Raw genomic sequence first — 20103 nt, 5'->3', positions numbered from 1 at the left:
GAGTACCCTCAAAAGAAACAAGAGGAATTCAGAAGGATAGTTTGTGGGGTAAAGACCACAAGTTCTGTTTTGGATATATTGAGCTTGAAATGCCTACTAAATGTCTAGTTTTAAATGCCCAATAAGCAGTTGATAAAGAACGCCCCAAGTTCAAGTGAGAAACTGGGGCTGGGATATATAGGTCTAGGAATCATCTTTATAAAAAAGAAGTCACCAAATAAAGGAGTATAGAGGGGTGAGGCAGAGTTTGTAGTATAATATGGATAATGATACAGGGAAAGGTAGCTAAGAACTGATCAGGTAGAAGAAGGCCCAAGAGAGAGGATAACATCATGTTAAAATTCAGAAAAGAGAATTTCCATGTTGTAAGGGTGGTCCTAAGTGTCAGGTGCTAAAGAAAGAACAAGAAGAATAAGGATTAATAAGCTGCCATCCTATTTGTCATTTAGGAGATCATTGGTATAACTATAGAGAGCAGTTTCAGTTGTTTTTGAGGCCAGAAGCTATATTTATATTGTTAAGGATTGAGAAAAGGGGAGGAAGTGAGGGATGATTAATTAGGACTTTTTTTTAATGTCATAATTTGGTTGTGAAAAGGAGGAGGAAGGACTGTAGCTTGAGGGAATGATAGGGCCTTGTGAAGGATTTTTAAGGATGAGGAGAGACTTGGGAACGTTTGTGAGTAGAAAGAAAGGAATCAGTAGATGGAGAGAGACAAGATAAAGAAGTGGGTATGATTGAAGCAGAGGTTCTGCTAGAGAAGATGGAGTATGGTGGTCAAGGATGCATGTAGAGATTGGCACTGACCAGCATAAGAACCACTCCTTTATCAACACCTGGAGTAAAGGAAGAAAAATTGAGAATTGACAGCAAGGACTTTATAGTTGAATTGGAAAAGAAGAGGGAGTTCACAGTACCCGGTCTTGTCTCAGAAAAGATAAGTGAAGTTTCCAAGATTTAAAAAGTTGTCCTTTTAATTACCTATTCCAAACATATCTCCAATAACTTCTGGCACAAATAAGTTTGTCAGGGAATATTATGTGCTGACTTGACCCACTGCAGTTTGGCACAATGGGGCTTGTGTATTTTGTGCAAGTTATGAAACAACTTAATCCTTTTTTTTTGGCTTCAGATAAGTAACTTATGATGAAAACACAGAGATGTTTAAACGTCATGAAGAGAAGTTTTTATATTGTATAACAAAGAATGAATTAGGAATATTGTTTTTACCAATTAACAGAAATATCATTAAAGAAATATTTTATTATCATTCTTGTAATCCTTAATATCTACTCTAGGATATCTTGTTTGTAATTATACCATAAAATGAGGACATATAAGATCATTAGAGGAAGGAGAGAGTACTAAAAATTGTGGACATCATGGAGGGCTTTACAGAGAAAGTGGTACTTCAACTGAGCCTTGAAGGAAGCTTTATTTTCTATATTCATTTTCCTTAAGAATATATCTGAACAAAAGCATTTAATGGGGGAGAATAGATAGCATGGATTTTATTTTTCCTAGAAAACATTGTTAAAGCATGCATAGCGCACATTGAGCAATAAGAAAATATTTTTCCTGTCTGGAATATTTTTCCTTATTTGCATCCTTGCATTCTCTTCCTTGATCCCCAGTTCTTTAATTAACTTGAAATATCTGGAATGTGCTCTAACTCTATAGCAATATATACAAATACTAACTGTAATGCCTGGAGCTCAGCTTCCCAAGAGCACTATATATGGAATTTAGTAAATTAAATAAGGCTATAACTTAATTATTTATGGAATTTGGATTCTCATATTACTTTTATTCTTCATTTAAAGGTTGAAGAGATGGTAAAGAACCACATGACTTACTCATTACAAGATGTAGGTGGGGATGCCAACTGGCAGTTGGTGGTAGAAGAAGGAGAGATGAAGGTAACACCTATTAAATAATTTATAAATCAATGTAAGAATTTATAACTTATTTATAATTTTACTAATATAAAGGGCAAGAACACACATTAGGACATAATGTTTATTAGACTTTGCCTAGAAGTACAAAATTCTTCTTACTAACCTGGAATCAAGTATCCTATCTAAAATGTTTTAGATTCTTTGATTGTAGTGATCTTATATATGCTGTTCAAATAGATCATGTTTCCCTGTCTCCATGAGTCAAAATTACAAAGATTTGGAAAAAACTAAAATTTGGGTTTTAAGCAAATGAGACAATAGGTATCAAGGTTATCTGGTCTAATGTCATAATTTACACATGGGGGGGGGTATTTTATTTTCATGAATCTCTTAGGCATTGCCCCATCCTTCTCTACATAATTATTTCCTTGCCTCTTGTAGCTACACATTTTTCTCTCTCTTTCTGTCTCTTTGTCTGTCTCTGTCTCTGTCTCCCTCCTTCTCCCCCCCCCCCCATATATTGGGGAAATGACATAAATAAAAAGATGAGAAACATTATTAAGTGGCATGATGAATACTATAGATAACATATTCTGGGAGATTCTTTAAGTCTATAAATTAGAGTCACTTTACCCATCTTCATCAGAGGATGATGTTTCCATTTGGGGGATTCCCTACATTAGTAAAATTATAGCTCCAGGCCAGAAAGGAAAACCTATTGGTAATATAAAAAGAGGAAGAGACCAGTGGCAAGGAAATGATTACACTATAGTTTTAAGGTGATGGAGGTTATATTTGGACTTAGGTTGCAAGTGCATAAAGGGAATAAAACTGTCAGAGAGATATGTTATAAAGAAATAGGATAGGGTAGTTCTTAAAGATTGAATGAGAGGAGTCAAATGATAATTTCAAGGTTTTTGAGCTTTGGCATTTAAAAAATAATACTATAATTGATGAATAGGCAGCTGTTTGTGGAGAAAAATGGTCTAAGGCTACAAGGAATGCTCATCATGAGTCAGGAAGATTATTATTAGAGAAAGGCCAAAGATATTGGGAAAATTTATTTTAAAAACCATTTTTAATCTTATTTCTAGACTTGATGAATTTGAAGTAATAGCAAAACATCCTAGATGAAGTATCCAAGAAGCAGTTTCTGAAAAAAAAGACTTTTGAGTCATACATAGAGAAGCATAGTTGAAGCTCATACTAGGGGAGGTCTTTCAAGAGAAGTATATTTAAAGAAAAGAATGCAGAATTGAGCTTGCCATTTCCCAAATTTAAAGGGAAAAAAGAAAGTACAAGAGATGGGAAATAAGTCTTAGATGAAGAACCAACATAATTTTAGTATGAAAGATATCAAAAAAGAAGAGAGTGATTGACAGTTCTTGGTGCTTTAGAAAATTGTAATTAAGAAAAGCTATTGAATTTGACAATTCAAAAGCCATTATGGATCTTAGAGAAGTTTTGAGAAATCGATATATAGGCAGATTATTCCAATCATACCAACTCTGAGCAATAAATACTATTTTCATTCCCATTTTCAAAAGAGGAAATTGAGGCAAATAGAGATAAAGTGTCTTGCCCAGTGTTACACAGCTAGTATCTAAGGATGGATTTGAATTGGTATCTTTCTGACTCTAAACCCAGCACTCTATGCACTATGCCATTGAACTACCTCAGATATAGTTCCTAGAGGGCAAGGAATATTTTCTATTTTATCTTTATATCCCTAGCCAGTGACATATAATAAATCCTTTTGAATTAATGTTTATTAAATTGGGTTAGAATTGAGTAAAGGGGATGTGAATAAAAGAAGACAGTAAGGTATAGTACTTAACAAAAAAGGTAAAAGGAAGAAAAGTATTCTGCAAGCATAGGTTTTTTGTCTTTGTTTTTATTTTTAACAAGATAGAAAAGATCATTTTTGTAATAATTGTTGGAGTCAACAATCAATATAGACAAAGTGATGCTGATGTGATCCTGTACAATCCCTTGCATGTGCTAATCACTCTGCAATTATTTGTAAATTGAGCAAAGAACACAAGTGAAGAAATTAACCTTAAATAGGTTAAATGTTTTCCTTTGAGACAGAGGAGAGGCCTAAGAATATAAAGAAAGAAATATTTTGAAGTAGAGAAGATGAAATGGCATTTAAAGCCTTATATATTTGTATAATTCTTTTAAGCCTACAAAGCATTTTCCTTTGGTCAGAGAACTTGTGCCAAATGTTCTTTTTTTCAATAAAATGGCAAGTGAAATTATTTGTGGAGAGTAAAATAGAGGGATATGAATATTGAAAACTTTTTAGGCAAGGTTTTAAACAGCTGCTGTGGGAGATAGATGCATCAGAGAATTAAAAAGAGATGAATAAAAGAATTGCTGAGCAGCAATGAAGAGTAGTTTTATTGTTTAATTCAAAGAGGACAAAGAATACAGTATCAACATTGTACAATATTTGAGATAGAAAGCCATGACAAATGATCAGACCTTCCTGAATCCAGAATATTAAATTTATTTCCGTTTAGGCTATTTGCAATAAAATTAATTAGATCATGTTTGGACCTCTCTCTTCAACTTGAGATCAGAAAGGGCAAACTTAATTCCTCAGAAGAATAAGTATTTTTCTTCCTTTGATATGCCTACCACCAAGATAACCAAATCATAGTTACAATTTGTCATTTTGCTTTTTAAAATTCTAATCAAAATAGTTGCTGAATATTGTTTTAGTTAGAAAAAGGAGAAAGAGAAACAGGTTAGCTGTTTTGGTATTTAGAGTAATAATGTTTTATTTATGAACAGACCCTGGTGTAACAATTTTTCTACCTCTAGGTTGTTTAAACAGTATTAACTATGTATCTAGTAGCACAATCTTAACTTATTGCCAATTTACTCTTATGTTTATATGCTTCATGGTTATTTCCCCTTGTCTAACATGAGAGTTCTCTTCTCCATTAATAGCCTGGATGGCAAATAATAAAAAGGTAACTAACCCCAGAATCAGGAAAACCAAATTCCTCTAGATACACATATTAGCTCTGTCAACAAAGGGAAAATAATTTAACTTCTCCATGCAGCCTATAAAATGCATGACAACTGGAGATCTTCATTGAACTTCTGTACCCCAGAGCTATGAAACATATCCTAGAAGTATTGAATAAGATTAAAATGTAATTGGGAAATATTTAACAAAATAAATAAAAAATATAGTAGAACATAGATAATGTTAATGTGTCGTTTCTTTCTGAGTGAGTATGCAGCCAGCAAGGGATCTGTAAGTACACTTTATTGGCTCTTTTTAAAATTTGACATCACTGACACCAATGAAATCACTGAAGGTGTTGTTTTAGTTTGTTTTAAGGCAAACGTAAGATCAGGGCATGCCTAATTAAAGAAAAATTCTACAAAATAGATTTCAATAAAATACATCTTTTGGGGGGATGTAAGTAAATTAACATGAATGAATTGAGGCCAAATGATAACAGAGTTAAGCAAAACATTTTTGTTTTGTTTTTTTCTCCATACTCATCTAAAACTTTCTTTTGGCAGCTTAATTTTTTCTTCACTTTAATTTTAAAATGTTTAAAATTTTTTGCAGATTGTTAATTAATTACCACAAATTATACTTTATCATTTATTCTTCTAGAACATGTAAAAGTTTTGTGAACATTTACTAAGTTTTTACCATGTGGAGTATAATGCTAGGTTCTGGTTAAGATACAAAGCTTAGAAAAGGAAAACTGCCTTCAAGGAGCTTATAGACTATTAAAAAAAAGTTAATGTGTATATAAGTAACCTTTATCACCTTGTAAGAGAGAAGTTATATATGTGCAAATATCCATAATTATAACTTAATAAGATATATATATATACACAAATAAATATAACACAAAATAAAACATGTAGGAAGGGGATCAATTCTATTTAAAGTCTCAATAGAAGAAGCATTATTGGATGCAAGAATTTTAGAAGAGTTCATGGAAAAGGTAGTATTCAACTTGGGTTCTTTTAAGGATTGGCAAAATTTCAACAGATAAGATGACAAAAGAGAAGGAGCTCCAGGAATAAGGATAATTAGCCTGAGCTGAATGAATAGAAAGATGGGAAAACTTAAGATTGGTATAGAGGCTGGCAAGAAGTTAATTTTGACTGAAGGTCAAATATTTTGACAGGAATTGCATAAGACAATGAAATGTTTTAAATTCCAAGCTAAAAAGTTAGAACTATTTGGTCAGACTACTGAAGAGTTTTAGACAGGAATGGTATGCCCAAATATAAACATAAGGATAATTCACCTAGCAATGGTAATGAAGGATGACAGCCAAGGAAAATCTAGACACTAGAAGACTTAGTAGAACAATTATAGTGGGAATGGAGAAGAAAGAGACAAATTGCAAGGGATTATTCAGAGCAGATGAGATTATTGTGTTTGAGAAGGTTGTTTTTTTTTTTTTAAATCATGAGGTTGAACATGGACAATTGATGAATGGTGAGAACTAGTTCGGTTAGCTACCTACTGAGCTAGTGAAGTTTGGGGAAAAGGATAATAAGTTTGCTCCGATACATGTTGTATAAGTTGCTAGTAGATAGATTATATTTGATTCTAGAACTTGAAAGAAATGTCAAGATAGAGATACAAATTGAGAACCCTTTCAGGTAGAAGTTCTATTTGAAGCCATCATAGTTAAATGAGATTGATAAGAAAGAAAATGTGAGAGAAAAGTCACAAGAACAAAACAGTGAGGAATATTCCCTTTAAGGAGTCAAAAATTTGACAAGAAGCCAACAAAGGAAATAGAGGGTTTTTTAGGAAGGTAGAAGAACTGAGATATTAGAGGTTTGGGGCAGCAATCCTCTCAGTTTCCATTCTCTCCTCGCAGTTGCCAAAATAATGTTCCTTAAGGCTTATGTTGCCAAATGCACTTATTGTGTCAGTTTTTTTTGTTTTTGTTTTGTTGTTGTTGTTGTTGTTATTGTTTGCTTGGCTGCCCTTTTTTCATAAAAGAGGGTTCTGGTGGGAAAGAGGATTGGTATTAGAAAGTGACAGTGATTTGGGGGGTGGGCAGCGTGGTAAGTATAAGCCAAACATTTTTCGAGGGAAAAGAAATTTGTCTAAGACACAGAAACCAATCTTATGTCACTCTTGCCCAAAGAACTTTACTGGTCTCTTTTGCCACTTAGGTAAAATATCAACTCCTCAGTTTAACACCTAAGGCCCTTCAAAATCAGACTGCCCTCCAAGCATTATTTCACTTTACTCCTTTTCACACTTTTTATTTTGTTTTACTTTGTTTGGCTTGTTTTTAATCCTTAATTTCTGTTTTAGAATTGATCGAAATATCGAATCCATGGCAGAAAAGTGGTAAGGGCTAGGCAAGTGGAGTTAAGTGACTTGCCTGAGGTCACAAAGCTAGGAAGTGAATCCGAGACTTCTCGTCTTCAGACCTAGCTTTGTATCCACTGAGCCACTAGCTTCACATGTTTTTTGTATAAGTCACAATGACATACATCCCATCTTCCATTTCCACTGCTACATATACTGCTCCTTTTTCCTAATGTTTTCTCCTTTCTTACCACTGCCTTTCAGTATCCTCTTCCTCCAGGGCTCAGCTCAGGTACCAGCTCTGTCTCTGGCGTCTTCCTTTGGGAAGTCACATGAGATTCATAGTATATTTATCAGTGTACAACTTTTGTGAGCAAATCTCCATTTACTTTCTATAGATGTAAGCATCTTGAAGATAGAAACACATTTTTTATCTTTGTGTTCCTGGCAGCTAGCATAATGCCTTGCATAGTAGATACTTAATAAATGTTTATTGAATTGTACTAATGCATTATTAATTTATGACTAATCAACTTGCATTGGAATTAATAAACCATCTCAGTTTTCTCAGTTTTTGGTTAGGCAGATGATCTTCTCAGTTATGACAAATCTGTTAGAATTTTAAGTTATGGCTTCTTAATTTAAATGTCCAAAGATTACTCACTAATGGTTCTTGGGACAAAAGTTAATATAAAATTTTGTGATTTTAAAAAAAATTTCATTAACTTGTCATTGAAGATGGATTAGAATTTGATCTGATTTCTATCCTTACCCCAGATTTATTTTAGGAGAATTTAATTTTGAAAATAGGTTCCAAAAGGCAATAGTATTTGAAGGTATAATGTTTTCTTTGGGACTTGATTTTCTTTCTCGGTAAATTTCTTATGTATTCTCTATAGGTTTATAGAAGAGAGGTAGAAGAAAATGGAATTGTTCTGGATCCTTTGAAAGCTACTCATGCAGTTAAAGGAGTGACAGGGCATGAGGTCTGCAGTTACTTCTGGAATGTTGATGTTCGCAATGACTGGGAAAGTAAGATATCACTATTAATCTAATTTGTCTAACTTTTAAAAAATTATTTCATAATCTTGGCTTTTTCTCTGAAATATAATTTGGAAAGATAATGTCTAGAAAGTTCTATGGATGATGAATTAAATTTTTTTAAGTACTGCCTTTATTTGCAAATCACTTAGAGTTTTCAGAATATTTCATGAAAACTGACATTTGCTCTTCAGTGACATGAAATAGTCAGGACAGGTGGCAGAATCTTCATTTTTACAGATAAGGAAGTAGGTTGGAGAATTGATTTGAATAAGATCATATAGCTGGTAAATAGCTGAGCTGAAAATAGAACTCAAGTCTCTTGATCTTTCAGCCCTTCCTTCCATCAGATCATTCTGTCAACCTAGTAGAAACTCTAATGAGCTTTATTATGCATGTATGCATGAGTTCATAAAAAATGTTTCAGCAAGTGTTCAATCTAGACAAATGTTTCTATAAGACATTATTTGGCTTCTTCAAAAACCTGCTTGTCCTAAGCCTTTATGTTCCTGGTTGTCCAATTTCATCAGAAGCATTAGTATCCTAAGGAGTATCAGTGTCATGAAGTCAAGAAACTATTTGAATTACAATTGCTAATATTCCTTTTCTACTATGTATTCATGTCCTTTTGAACCCATATCAGACTTTTGGTTTTTTTTCTGTTCCACATCTCTAGAAGCCCTCAACTCTGCACCTAATCTTTTTTCGGCAGGTGACCTTCCTGCCTTGTTGTTGTCAGGATTGAAGTAATCTGTTGTGACCTTTCAGTCCTTTTCTTTCTTCTTCCACACTTCAAAGTTTGTCTTTCTCCATCCTCTGTTGCTCAGTACCATTATTAGATGTTAGGTGGCCTCTAGGTTCATCAAGGTTGTCTGTAGTCCTCATCCTATCCCTCCACATTCCCAGTTCCTCCAGGACTGGGCTTCATTAATCATTCCATCTACCCATCTTCAACATCTGCCTCTCAATGGATTCTTTACCTTCTGAATATGTATCTGTCTCCCTTGTCCTTAAAAAACAAAACAAAACAAAAAACCTTATTATTAACCTTTATCCTATAGCCCTTTAAACTGTTTTCACAGGATTATCTGTTCAGAGGAGGGAAGGATTTTAGTGGTCATTTAGTACAATCTCATTTTGCAAATGAAGACATTGTCCAGAGATGTTAAATGATTTAAACCCAACTTTTTTTACTCAAAATATAGCATTCTTTCTATGACACCATATATTTCATGTGTCTCATGCCATTCAGTCATAAATTTTTAGGGAGATTAATACTTACTGCCTCTGTTTCTTCATTATTCAGTTACTCTTCAGAGTCTTGCTTTCTGACTTCCTCCTCTACCACTTCACTATTTTCTCCAGTATCAATCTGCAAGCATTTGTTAAACAGATATAAAGGTCTCAGATGTAAAGGATACCTGATGGCCTCCTAATTACCAGATATCATCCTTCTTTGCTTTGACTATCCCTTTCTTCTTGAGGCTACTTTATCATTTGGCTTCCATGATACCTTCTCTTCTTTTTCTCCTAACTAGTCAGGAATAATCAGAAGACCATCCTTTAGTCTTTTATTGGTTCATCTCATATTAATATTCTGATAAGAGTAGATTCCCCCCCCCCCCCCACCAAGAGCTCTGTCCTCAGTCCTTTTATTTTCTGCATTTTCTCATCTACACTCATAGTTTTAGTTATCATCATTTTGTAAATGACTTCCAAATTTTATATATTTAGTCAAGATCTCTTTGACCTCCAGTTTTGCATTTCTGGCTACATGTACAGGGACATCTCTATCTGAATATTCTTCTGGCATATGAAACCATGTCCAAAACTAAACTTTCTCTATCCTTGATATTGGCCCTACTTTACTCTATTCCTATTATTAACACTAATCAGTCATATCCATTGGGCTAACAAGTTCTCTCACTTTTGCCTCTGTAATCTCATGTCTGTGTCCCTCATCTCCTATCTATTCAAACTTCCACTAGTGTTCTTAAGGCACTGTAATAGTCCCCAAATGGTATCTCTGCCTTTAGTATCTCCTATTTTGTATCCTTCACAATGATATGTATTTTTATAACTTTAACCATGTCAAGAACTTTTAGTGGCTTCTGGTTTCCTATAGGATAACTGAGCATTTAAAGCCCTGTAAATACTGACCTCAGCATACATTTCTAGTTTGTTTTTCCTTTTCACATTCTGTATTTCAGCTACATTGGACTATTCCCTGATTTCATTCTTTCCTCTCTTGCTTTCATGCAGAAGGGCCTCATACTCAGTAATACCCCTTTTATTCTAGCCTGTTGGAATCATTCTCTTTAAAAGAGACTAAGCTCAGAAGCCACCTCTTCACATGAAGTCTTTCTTGATCCTTCCTTGTAGAAAACCCTTTATCTCTAATTTGTTTGAATTATTTATGTGTCTTAGCTCCTTTTAAGATTGTATGCCAGTTGACAGAGACGTTGGCTTTGTTCTCTCTCTCTCTCCTTTTTATACCTAGCACCTAGCATGGACCCTTGGGCACTTTTCAAAAATCAGGTGTATGGTTTCCAGCTCCTTCTTCCAATGCAGATGTGGGCGACTGCTATGTCATAGTTTTAAAGTGTTTCTTAAGGCACTGAGAGATTAAACATCATGCTCAGAATCATAGTCAGAGCTGAGTCTCAAATTCAGGTCCCTTTTTCCTCAGGGATATATAATATCAAATAAATACTTGTTGAAAGGAAATAGAGATTTAGGAGTACTAGAAAAATGAGATTATCTAATAATTAATACCAGCAACCATGATTTATTATAGCCTTAGTACAGAGACTATTAAATGCTTTCTATTTGTGTTTGATATAAAGACTGCTGCATTTTACTATATTTAGTAATATATACATGTTGACATTTATTGTTAATTAACCAATAAATTTAGCCTCCTAATTTTGGATTCATTGGTATGCTCATGAAACCTACTCTTAATACAAAAAGATAAAATAATTGCATTTTTTTCACCAAAATAAGAACTTATTGCACTGTTTTGTCTAATCTTATTAAGGTTCTCCTATTTATATACTAAGACAATTCAAAATAATACACTTAGTCTTATGGAGCTTTATTCATTCATGTCCAAATTAAGACATTAGTTGCAAGTTCTTGGATTCTGCTACAAAACAAATCTTGAACATAAATGCATTCTTAAAGTATATAATGTCTTGGAAAAAGAAGGTTCATTGTGGATTCAGTTTTTCTAATAGTGCCACTAATGGGTCTCTGACTTTTAGAATACTTTTAAGGTCTGAGAGGAAGAGGAAGATAATTTATTTGAGAATAATATCAGGCATACACACTAACTCACATACATTCTTATACATATGTGAAATAGTTATGTGATACTAAAAGTAAAAAAAAAATCATTATTATTAATCTTATTTCCTTCATTTCAGCAACTATTGAAAATTTCCATGTCGTGGAAAAGTTAGCCGATAATGCAGTTATCGTTTACCAGACTCACAAGGTACTACCTTTTTTTATCTGTACACTTTTAACATTCTAATGCCAAATCTTGCTCCAGAGAATTCATGTTATCAGAAAGCATTTATTTAAAGCCTGCTATGTGCCAAACATCATTAGACCCTAGAGATAACAAAGATAAATATAAAGATCCCTGCCATCAAGATGTCATGTCCTTCAGGCATGAGGGATAGCCAATACAAATTAAAACACAGAGACAGGAAGTAACTGGTTATGCAAGAGAAAAAGGGGGAAAAAACTAGTTTGTCTAGATGGTAGTATGCAGTGAGGGGAATAATGTGTTATAAGATTGGAAAGGTAGTATGAAGCCAAATACTGAAGCACTTTAATGCCAAAGGAGTTTATGCTTGGTCCTAGAGGGAGCAAAGATCCCCTCCATTTGATTGAGTAGAAAATTCACATGCTGCTAAGATTTCTTCTTTGGAAAATCACTGTAGTAGCCCCAAAGAGAATAGATGAGAGTGGAGAGATATTAGAGGCAGGGAGGCCCAATAGGAGGTTGTCATCCAAGTGAAAAGATGAAGCATGATGGTGGTGGCTGTGTGAGTTGAAAGAAGACATATGCAAGAGATAATGTGGAGATTTAAGAAATAAAAACAAGATTTCATAGCTGATTAAATAAATTGGGTGAGGAAAAAATGAGTAAAAAAAAATAAAACACTGAGGTTACAGATATAGGTGACTAGGCAGATGTTGGTAACCTCAGTAGAAATAAGGAAACTGGAGTGGATTGAGGGAGAAAGACAAGTTCTGTTTTAGAGAAGTTGAGCTTGAAATGTCTTACAGATATTCAATTCAAAAATGTCCTGTAAGTAACTTGATTATATAGAATCAGAGATCAGAAAAGAACCTAGAACTAGATAGACAGATGTAGGAGTCATCTACATAGAGATTGTAATTAAACTCATAGAATAATGAGGTTATCAAATGAAAAAGTAGATAGAAGGCCCAGAACAGCACCTTGGGGTACATACACAGAGAGTACAATATAGATGATGATCCAACAAAGAAGATTGAGAAGGATCAGTAAGTCAGATGTGTGGGAAGAGAATTAAAAGAAAGCAGAGCCATGAAAAACCAGAAAGAAAACCAAGAGGAGACAGTGTGGGGAACAGAATCATGCTTCAGGGGGGACTAGAAGGGATGCAGATTGAGAAAAGACCATCAGGTTCAACAATTCACTTTGGAAGAATTAGTCTCCTTTGAGAGGTATGGGCAGACTTGAGATGACAGGGGTTTGAGGAAGTGAGTGTTAGAGGAGAGGGAAAGTGGAGACAACAAATAGAGATACTATTTTCAGGAAATAGTGGGGATGATAAAATCTAGTGAAAGTTTTTTAAGGATGAAGGAGACTCGGGAATGATTATAAGCAACAAAGAAAGAACCAAATAGGTAGGGAAAAGGTAGGGAAGAAGATTTGAGAGAAGGATAAGGATTATACAGTGAGGGCAGTCATCTGGGAGGTTATGAGTTAAATGGCACACAAAGATTGGCTTAAGAAAAAGGAAAACTTTTATCAGAGACTAGAATAAAAGAGGAGCTAATGGGGATTGATATCAAGAGGTTAGGGCTTTGGGACAACTGGTAGCTCAGTGGAGAGTGCCAGCCCCCCCCCCCCACCCCATTCCTGGCTTTTAATGCTCTTCTGCCTTGGGACCAATACTTGGTATCAATTCTAAGACAAAAGGTACGGGTTTAAAGGGGGGTGGGGGGTAGGGAATAAAAAGAAGATGAGAAGTGGTAGCTCAAAAAAATTGCCCTCTCACTCTCTAAGTATTGCATGAAGTGAGATTCTAAACTCAGAGTTTGACAGGGAGGCACTTTTCAAAAGAGAAGAAAAGGCTCCAAACATTTTCTGTGCAGATGAGATAAAGGATCAATTAGAGAAGAGAAAAAAGATATCCTTTCTCTATTGTGCGGCCAGTTTAAATTGGATAACATAAATTTGTAATGGGGATTAAGGTTATAGGAAGACTCTTAATTATCCCTTAATCTAGTTTTGAAATACTTTGTTTTAAATTCTCTTTTTCAAGAAATTGTGCCTTTCCCATAGTCAAATGCTGCACTGTTCATTTTTAACCAATATGATGGCTAACTGTTATGAGAAGTTCCTTTGTCTGACATAGTCGTTTCCTTGTAAGCTGATCCCCCAAATAAAATAAGACTTTTTTTTTGCAAAAAAAAAAAAAAGAGGGGTGGGTTTAGATAGCTACCGTTAGAATTTGGATTGGGGCATAAAACTGCATAGAACAAACTTCAAAGGAGGGTCTAGAAGTGGCAATGGAGAACAAGGAGTTATTTTGTTGAGAAGAAAGAGAAGAAAGTATTTGCCAAGAAGATATAAGCAAAAGGTATGGTTGTCATGTCAGGGGAAGCCAGGTCTTCCATGAGTGCCCAGAGATTGAAAGATCATGACAACAAGGTCTAAAATGAAGGAAGTTTAATAATAGAATTGGAGTTCTATAGCACACCATAGAAGAGGATACATGAACTTCTTAGTCATGTACTATAATGCTTCCTAGCACTATGAAAGGAAATTAAATATCTCAAAATGTCTAAAAAAATTTTTAGCAATTCATAAATTTTATTCATTTGAGAGTTAATTAAAGCAAGAAAATTTACCAGCAGGACCTGAGTTATAAATAAATATGGACAGTGCACTAACCCAGGTATTTCTTTGTTCTTTTTGAAAGAGGCTTTAAAAAAAAAGATGAAAAAGTTAATAATTTTTAAAGCATGGTATATACATATTATACTTATGAATGTGAAATGAAAAGTATAGAGTGGTAAAAAGGTATAAAGAGGTTTTATAGTGAACATTTGTAAGGCACTTTGTATTAAAGTACATTCATCAGCCACCTCATGAAGTTGGTTAGTGCCAACTTCTTTTGCCAGAAATAGAGAAGTTCTCTTATAGATATTTAACTTTGTTGTGAAAAGTTATTCTGTCCTCTTAAAACCCATTATCCCTGGTTTTAGTTCTTGCTCTTAAGTTGAGGCTTTAAACTAATAATAACTGACCTTTAGATAACACTAAGAGCACTTGGTGTTATCCCAGTTTTACAGGGAAGGAAAGTGAGACTTAGAAAGGCTAAGTAACTTGCCCCTGTGGTCAAATAGCTATTAAATGTTAAATGTGGATTGAAATCCAGATGTTTCTGACTCCAAGCCTAGCACTTTATTTACTAAATTTATTACCTCTTTTCTTTGGAAGCATTAGTGTCCTACCTAGAATCATCATCATGGATCTGTCATTTCATTAATTCAGGAGTTTTGCATCCTCTGATGCAGACCACAACCTGTTCCTGCTTGGCCTGCCAGTGTAATTCTTGTTTGTGTTCTTCCCAAGAATTTGCCATCATTCTTGAGATCTTCCTTTTTTATTCTCAATGTTACAAGGGTACCAGTGGAGCTGTCCTCTAGTCATCTTTTACTCATGACCAGCCCATCTTTTCTTCCTCTCTTAAATTTCTTTATATCCTTTACTCCTGTTCTTTTTTAACTATTCAGTTTTTATAGCTTTGTAAAACCATAAATTCAGTCTCATTTTTAACCCTTTTTAGAGAGAAGTCTCAGCTTTTATTTTATAAGCTTCTATAGTCTGCTTCTTCACAATGTATCAGTAGCCAAAATGCATATTAGTTTGGTTTTCATAGTTATATGTGATTATTAGATTTATTTAGATAGAAAGAATTCTAAATTTTCAGTTAAGTTCTGACTTCTTATACCAGAGGGTGTGGCCTGCTTCTCAGCGTGATGTATTATACCTCTCTGCCATTCGGAAGATAGCAGCATTGACTGAAAATGACCCTGAAACTTGGATTGTGTGTAATTTTTCGGTGGATCATGACAGTGCACCTGTGAGTACCTAAGCGTTTCTATCATGAAAAATGACATAATTTGGAAAGAAAATGAAAATAAAGGGAATAATTATATACTTGCCGGGTATTATTAGCTTGATTCTTTTTTTTCTTTGATGTTGCATTAAACAAACAACCCTACAAGTAAAGTTGTTTCATTCATATATGGTTACAAATTTCTTTAGCTGAGTATGATTTATCAAAGGATACCTCTAGCAATAGTATGAATATGTAACCTTTATCTTCTAATTGGAGTATATTTCCTTACTATTGGAAATATTATTATTCAAAAAACTTTAGTTTCTAAACTAATGACATAGATCATTTGTTAAACTTGGGTCACATTTATAGCTTTAAAGTTATCAGAAAAGCATGGTTAGCCATGTCTTTTGGGGGTAATTATTAATGAGCTACCTGGTAACTACAATCCCACCAGCAGTTCTTAAGCCACCCTGCTTTCTTCCAGGATGACTCTTCCAGAACAAACTTCTATCTAGTTTGCATGCATTGCTAGAAATAGTGTTTACACTCATGTTTACATAACTGCTTCCTTAGATCTATTTAAATGATTTTAAAAGAAAATGAGAAGAAAAATTGACTTTCATTGACATGTTAGGGTAATTATTAACTAGTGTTTTGTTTTGTTTTTTGACTAAAACTTTTGGTTTGGGATTTTTGCAGGTAAACAATCGATGTGTCCGTGCCAAAATAAATATTGCTTTGATATGTCAGACTTTGGTAAGCCCACCAGAGGGAAACCATGAAATAAGCAGGGACAATATTCTATGCAAGATCACATATGTAGCTAATGGTATGTGAATTTTTAGCATTATCTTTACAGCTTGAACAATACGTTTTTTAACTAGAGGATGAAAAAGAAAAATGTGTTAAAGATGTTAATAAGTGACTACAGTACATTTTAGAATGCAAAGAACAGGGAAGGAAATGAACAATTATTTTATCTAACCTTATTGTCAGGCCTTTTGTTTTTCATTATTAGATGTCTGTTAGCTTTCTTCATGTTATTCTCATTTCAGTTGTTTGATGAACAATCTTGATGAACAGCTTGATGAACAATCTATTTACTTCAGCTCAAGTTTCCTGCCATAATGCAAGAGTTAATAAATCCCATTTCTACTTAGCATGTCATCAGTTCATTCAACTTCCCATAGCCCTTTCTTCCTATCAGATAATGTTAATTTCTTTCAGGTAGTGCTTTTGATGTGAACTTGCCTCATTATAAATGTTTTTTCATTCTTCCTGCCTCAAGAAAAAAAAGAGATCTTTTTTTTTAAACCAAGTATAAACACTTGCATTCTTCATTCCATTTCTTCTTTAGTTATCCTTCCTCTTTAGTACTTTGAGACCCTTCCACTCCACTAACCCTATCTCTACCTACAAATATAGTTAGCTTCGCTTTTTTTTTTTTAACCTATTCCCCAACACAAATCTCACAAATGGAGTCCAATCTATGAGCCAAGATCTTCAGAAGAAACTGTCCAAAGCAGGTCCAGTAGAGAAATGGGTCTTTTAGTCCTCTGTCCAGCTGCCAGCAGCCAGTCCAAGCAGGATCCCTCTCACTCAAGCTGGCATCTCCAAAAGACCAGAAACCTGGTAAACCTTCTTCAGGAGAGAGAGTTTTTCTTCAGTTGGAGCCTTAGAATCTTCACCCAGATCTTGACCCTGGCTCCCATGTGACTCTCCATCACAAGTCCCTGCCTGTCAATCACTTGGAAGTTCACATTTCAAAGCTCTTTTGCAATCTTTCTCTTCCTATTACAATTCCCACATTCTAAATTCCTCTCTCCTCCACCATTTGTCTATTGTCTATAGTCTAGTGAACAACTGATTTTGTTTACTGTGGTATTTGTCATCACCTCAAACCTGGTAGAACTTATCTCTTGATTTCCCTGTTTCTTTTATTAGTGCCACCATTTTCCCCATAACCAAGGAGTCATCTTTTGAATCCTCTTCTTCTTTACCCCATACCGAAGCAATTAATTAGTTTCCAGGTCCTGTCGCTGTTTCCTTTTGAATTGTATCATCAGTGCTTTCCTTGTCCATTTATGTTTTTGTCTCTGACCATTCAATTCTAACATGACTGTAGTAGTCTTTTACCTCCTGGGTTTCTCCATTCACTTCTTCCAATGCAACCCTGCTAAATTAAACAGGGTTTTCATCATGTCAGTCCTATACGAACTGTTGTTCTCTATTTCCCATGGAAAAACTATAACTTCATAACCTGGATTTCAAGTGTGCCAGAGTCTGGCTCCAACCTGCTCTTTAAGGTCTACATCTAAAATGGAAAGTTCATTGGATAGGACTGAAACTCACCCTGAGATTTTACTACTTAATACTGGAGTCATGGGAAATTAAATTTTTTTCCTCTGAGTTTCAGTTTCCTCAAGAGTAAAAAATACCATCTTTTGTGATAAACCAGAGAGTAAAAAATACAGGAGTTGGACTTGATTGCATCAAGGATCCTTTCTACCCTCAAACCTATATTCTTTATGCCCTTGGTGAAGTAATGGAGAGAACATTGGGCCTTGGGTCAGGAAAACCTTTAATACAGATCCAGCCTCAGGCATTTACTAGCAGCATGACCCTGGGCAAATCATTTAACCTCTGTCTGTCTCTTGTTTCCTCACCTGTAAAATAAGGATAATAATACCTACTTCCCTAGAGTGTTGTGAAAATAAAATAAGATACTATTTATATATATAAAAGTGTTTTATAAATCAATATACAAATGCTTGTTGTTGTTATTATTATTCTCTTCATCATCACAGCAGTGCCATGCACTTAAATATTACTATGAAACATTTTCAGAGCAGATATTCACTTAATTACACATATATAAAATTAACCATTAAAGCTTTTCCTGTGAAAACAAGTTTTCCTGTGAATAGGCACACACCCAAATTTCATATACATACAACTTCTAAAAATATAGTTGCCAACATTTTAGCAGGTTTGAAGATTAAAGCCAGCTTTTTGCCCATATTGAAAGGAAGAAGAATGTCAGTAGAGGTATTATATTTGGGTAACAGGAAATTGAAATAACCATTCTTGGATGATAATATTTTGTTTGGATATTTGGCAACTGCTTCTCTTAATCTAATTTTAAGACCCATACTAGAGGGCAGTAAACTACTTAAGTCATTATTAGTATATAATATAACTTTATAGAGACATATATTTATGATACTATTCAGCTGGTAAAATTATTGTAAATTAGCAAATATCATTTAGCTTAAATTCAAGTCCAGGAACCAATCACATGTAGGCTACTTTTTTCTCTAGTTATCTAGTCACATTATGACTAGAGGATTTACTTCTCTGTGCTAACATGTTTCTGACTATGAAAATAAGAGTGAGATTTGTTCTGAGGGAAGTAAGTTAAATTGTAAGAGGAAGAAATATGCTGTTTTTAGTGTCTTCAGAGAGCTTACCATGGTGATAACTCTTGCTCTCTCTGAATATTTAGTGTATGCACATCTTTTACACAGTTCATTTATTTGTTCAGAGTTCTTAAAGCCAGGGGAAGGCAAGTAACTTTTAGTTTGCTTTACACAGTAAGTGAGTTCATAGAATCATAGAATTCCAAGACTGAATAGGATCCCAGATCATCTCATTCAACTTCCTCATTTTATAGAAGACCACAGCCAGGTCCAGAGAAGGTAAGCAAATTGACCAAGGTCATTCAGCAAGGTAGTAGTAGCAGAACTGGGATTAAAACCCAACTCCCTTGATTCTTTGTCCAATACTGTTGCCACAAGTTATTGTAATTCCTTACAAGTTATGGGCATAAATGATACTTTTGTAGACTAAATCATATTTTAGATACCCTAAAGCATGTTTTGTCCTGTTGAGGTTGCAGCCTAAATGACTACCAGATAATTATTATTCTGTATTTATAAGGCATAGAGCCCATAATTTGCTGGTACTTAAAATGTTAATATGTGACTATGATATTAATCTTATAATTTTGAGCTCTTAGGAAAAGAATGAATGAATCTAGTCATAGGAAGTCTTGGCTGGATTGAAAGAAGAATCTCAACATAATTTTGAAAGCTTGAATATATGAGTGTTGATGTCAGCTCATACATTGAAGAATATTCTCAATTGTGTTTTTTTCTTTCTTTGTCTGATTTAGTGAACCCTGGAGGATGGGCACCAGCATCAGTGTTAAGAGCAGTGGCAAAACGAGAGTATCCCAAGTTTCTAAAACGTTTCACAGCCTATGTCCAAGAAAAAACCACAGGGAAACCCATTTTGTTCTAGTGTTAACAGGTATTCATATTTCTGTCTGTATTTAGTGGTTTCTCTTTATAAATATTAAAAAATAAATTCAACTATTAATACCAAAATTATTTTCAAAACAAGTCATTTGTCTTTGAAATAAATGAGGCAAGAAATCTTACCATTCCTAGCCTTTTTAAGTGTAAGAAAATTTATGGAATTGAGT

At 34.3% G+C, this 20103-nt stretch overlaps 1 protein-coding gene across 3 annotated transcripts in view; it reads left to right on the top strand.

The window, feature by feature from the left end:
• The window catches only part of CERT1 (ceramide transporter 1), a 178360-nt gene that overhangs the window by 154511 nt on the left and 3746 nt on the right, over positions 1-20103 (top strand). For all 3 annotated transcript variants that reach the window (XM_007486557.3, XM_007486558.3, XM_007486559.2), the window contains 6 exons: positions 1824-1919; positions 8118-8250; positions 11688-11758; positions 15507-15635; positions 16317-16446; positions 19792-19928. In XM_007486557.3, the coding sequence (XP_007486619.1) occupies positions 1824-1919; positions 8118-8250; positions 11688-11758; positions 15507-15635; positions 16317-16446; positions 19792-19919 (687 nt within the window). In that variant the 3' untranslated portion in view covers positions 19920-19928. The remainder of the gene's footprint in view (positions 1-1823; positions 1920-8117; positions 8251-11687; positions 11759-15506; positions 15636-16316; positions 16447-19791; positions 19929-20103) is intronic.

Source organism: Monodelphis domestica, chromosome 3 (assembly GCF_027887165.1).
Source record: "Monodelphis domestica isolate mMonDom1 chromosome 3, mMonDom1.pri, whole genome shotgun sequence".
Lineage (NCBI taxonomy): Eukaryota > Metazoa > Chordata > Mammalia > Didelphimorphia > Didelphidae > Monodelphis > Monodelphis domestica.
The sequence above is the reverse complement of the archived record's forward strand: the minus strand, read 5'-3'. Positions and strand labels throughout refer to the sequence as shown.